Source organism: Drosophila grimshawi, unplaced genomic scaffold, assembly GCF_018153295.1.
Source record: "Drosophila grimshawi isolate 15287-2541.00 unplaced genomic scaffold, ASM1815329v1 contig_848, whole genome shotgun sequence".
NCBI lineage: Eukaryota > Metazoa > Arthropoda > Insecta > Diptera > Drosophilidae > Drosophila > Drosophila grimshawi.
The window spans coordinates 7968432-7971105 of NW_025063692.1; the positions used below are offsets into that span (position 1 = coordinate 7968432).

Consider the following 2674-nt stretch of genomic DNA (forward strand, 5'->3'; position numbering starts at 1 on the left):
GCCCCATAAAAACTGTGATTTACATATTCTATAATCCGAATTAAAAGCAATTTTCAAAACAGTTTAGCATTTAATCAGAGTGTTGTGTTGTGTGTGTGTATCTGTGTGTCACACCGAATTACAAGTGGTCGCTTAAGAAAATTTTCAATTACATGAAAGCGAAGAGGGAAAAGCTGGCAAAAGAGCAGGAACTAAAACTGAAATTCGGAACTTTAAGCTGAAAACTTTAAGCGTATTTTGGCCCCAATCGCAAATGACAAATCTTAAAGTCTGCAAGGCAAACAGCAATCACAGCGCCAAATGGCCAACAACAACAACAACAACAGCAGCAGCAACAACAACAAAACCAAAAACGAGAAGAAGACTAAAAGGAACAAGAACAACAAGACAAATAGGCCAACGGGCAAACATTGTTGAAAATAGCCAAAATGGCGTAAAACGCCAGTTTAACTGCACTCGGTGTAAATGCTAACGAAATAATCGCCGAGCGCCATCTAGCGTCGAGGTGCAGGAGCGTGGGCAAGAGAAAAAGACCCCAAACAAACCGAGGCGCAACAACAACAAATAATAATCATGAGCATAAACATTAGATGTTCACTGGGACCCCTTAATAAAAATAACAACAACAACAAAAATAAATACAAAAAATACAAGTGCTTTTAAGCCTCTGCCCAGGCGACTGACTTTGGAAGTCGGCGTGGTGGATGGGGTGGGAGGGTCTCCGAAATTGGCTGCTTGTCGCTAAGCCAGGACAGGAAGCTGGTAGGTAGCGTCTTGATAACAAACAAAATGCCATTAACCATCTCTTAGAAAATTGAATTTCCCTTACAAACTTTCGAGAATTTAATTTAAGTATTTGAATAATAATTGTATAAGTGATAGGTGTTTATTTTTGTTGGTAACATTTTATTTTTTGTTATATTCCGCAACATATTTATGTGTATAGAAAATATATAAATAAACATAAAACGAGCAAAATGATCTAGATTTCATATAAGCAAGCTACGAACCCCAACTCAACTAGCCACAAAAAAAAGAAGGAAAACCAAACAAAAATAAAACTTTTGACACTCAAAATTCATAAGAATATCGCAGAGCTTTCAAAAATTGGACAATGTCAAGATATGCCTACAGTGATCTTATACTTGAGGCATTTATAGAGTTCCAGCGTTCCATGACCATGGATGAGATAGTCGAATATGTGGCCGAGATGAGCGACAGTTCGGCTTGTGAAGTTCGTTTACAGGTGGATAATACCCTAACAGCTGCATGGCTGCATGGCTTTGTCGAGCGCGACAACGATCTATATTCGTTGGCACAAAAAGTAAAACGTCTCCCGAGTGATTCCAATCTGGCGTACAGATAGCAAACCCTACCTCATATAATGCAGTAATGATTACGTACAAACATTTAACCATTTTGATCAAGCAATATCCCATAGAGTTATTAGAAAAATATCTAATATTTAAACTAATATTAAATGATGACAGAGCTTTGCCGAGTTAAGCATAATGAGTTTTTCAAGTTCGTAAAAGTTTTGTATATTTTTCAGTTGGTGAACATGCGCTGCCAATGCCAATTCCAGTGCGACAGCCAGGTTACAGCAGATTCACATGTCAAATCTCTTTTTGTGTTAATATAGACAGAACAGCAACATTATGTTGTTTGAAGGCGTCATTGTTGTCACTAGATTCCAGCGACTTACTCCTGCTTAAGCAGAGAGAGAGAGAGAGAGAGAGAGAGGGGTCGAGTGTGGGGGGTAGAAATAACAAAACGCAGTAAGTAAGTAAGTAAGTAATATGAACTTAGTAGGCGTGTGAAGTGCACACTTAATGGGCTATTGCCTGCGGGTGGATGGCTAAGGTGTAGCGTTGGCAGTGGGGGGGGGGGGGGAATTTTATTTGCAACTCGTGTCACTCACACCACTTCACTGTGCTACACAGTCAAAGCACATCCCATTCCAGCATCAGCTCCAGTTCCAGCTGCAGTTTGAGTTCCAGTTCCACTCCACGCACACGCCTAAGTGCGGAAGCATGTTCAAGTGTGTTGAAAATGGAAAGCAATGTGTTACTATTTCTCCTCTTCATCTATTCATCTCTCCATCGCTCTCACTCGCCTTGCCATCTCATCTACTCCATTTAAGAATACCCTGTATGCGTACTTATCGTGGATAACATGCATTAAAAAACAAAAAAAAAAAAAAAAACGGTACACAATTGTGCAACATATTAAGCAAATGGACTTGTCGAGAAGTTCGAATTGTTATTTAATAAAAATACATATTGATGATCAAGCTGTGTCGATATTCTTTCATTCAGATATCCATTCACCTTCAGTTACAGATTCATCTTCAAAATTCGCAACGATCGAACTATGGGGCACATTCTCGTATGCTTGATAGTTTCTATTTCTTAATTTTCTGATTTTTTTTTTATTTATATATATGTACATGTGCATGTATGTACATATATATATATATTTAATTTTTATTGTCGCTCGCTGCATGTGCTGCTGCGATGACGTCACTCCCTTGCGTCCCAGTTCAGACATTTGATGACACAAAGCGGCACAAAGTTGCCGGATGGCAAAGGCAACGGCAAAGGCAAAGGAGCAGCAGCCCTGACGTTGACATTAGCTTCTTTTTTTTGTTTGTGCTGTTGCGGGGGGTGTGACG

The 2674-nt window shown here is 39.3% G+C and overlaps 1 protein-coding gene across 1 annotated transcript; it reads left to right on the plus strand.

Annotated features, from left to right (window-relative positions):
- Positions 1–1098: 1098 nt before the first annotated feature.
- On the plus strand, positions 1099–1494 carry LOC6565602. The gene has a single exon (XM_001992254.2). The coding sequence runs from the start codon at positions 1115–1117 to the stop codon at positions 1364–1366; it is 252 nt and encodes an 83-aa protein (XP_001992290.1). The 5' UTR covers positions 1099–1114; the 3' UTR covers positions 1367–1494.
- The last annotated feature ends 1180 nt before the right edge of the window (positions 1495–2674 follow it).

What these genes read in the sequence shown, in the direction of transcription:
- LOC6565602 (XM_001992254.2), top strand. Translation starts at nt 1,115, where the DNA reads ATGTCAAGATATGCCTACAGTGATCTTATACTTGAGGCATTTATAGAG.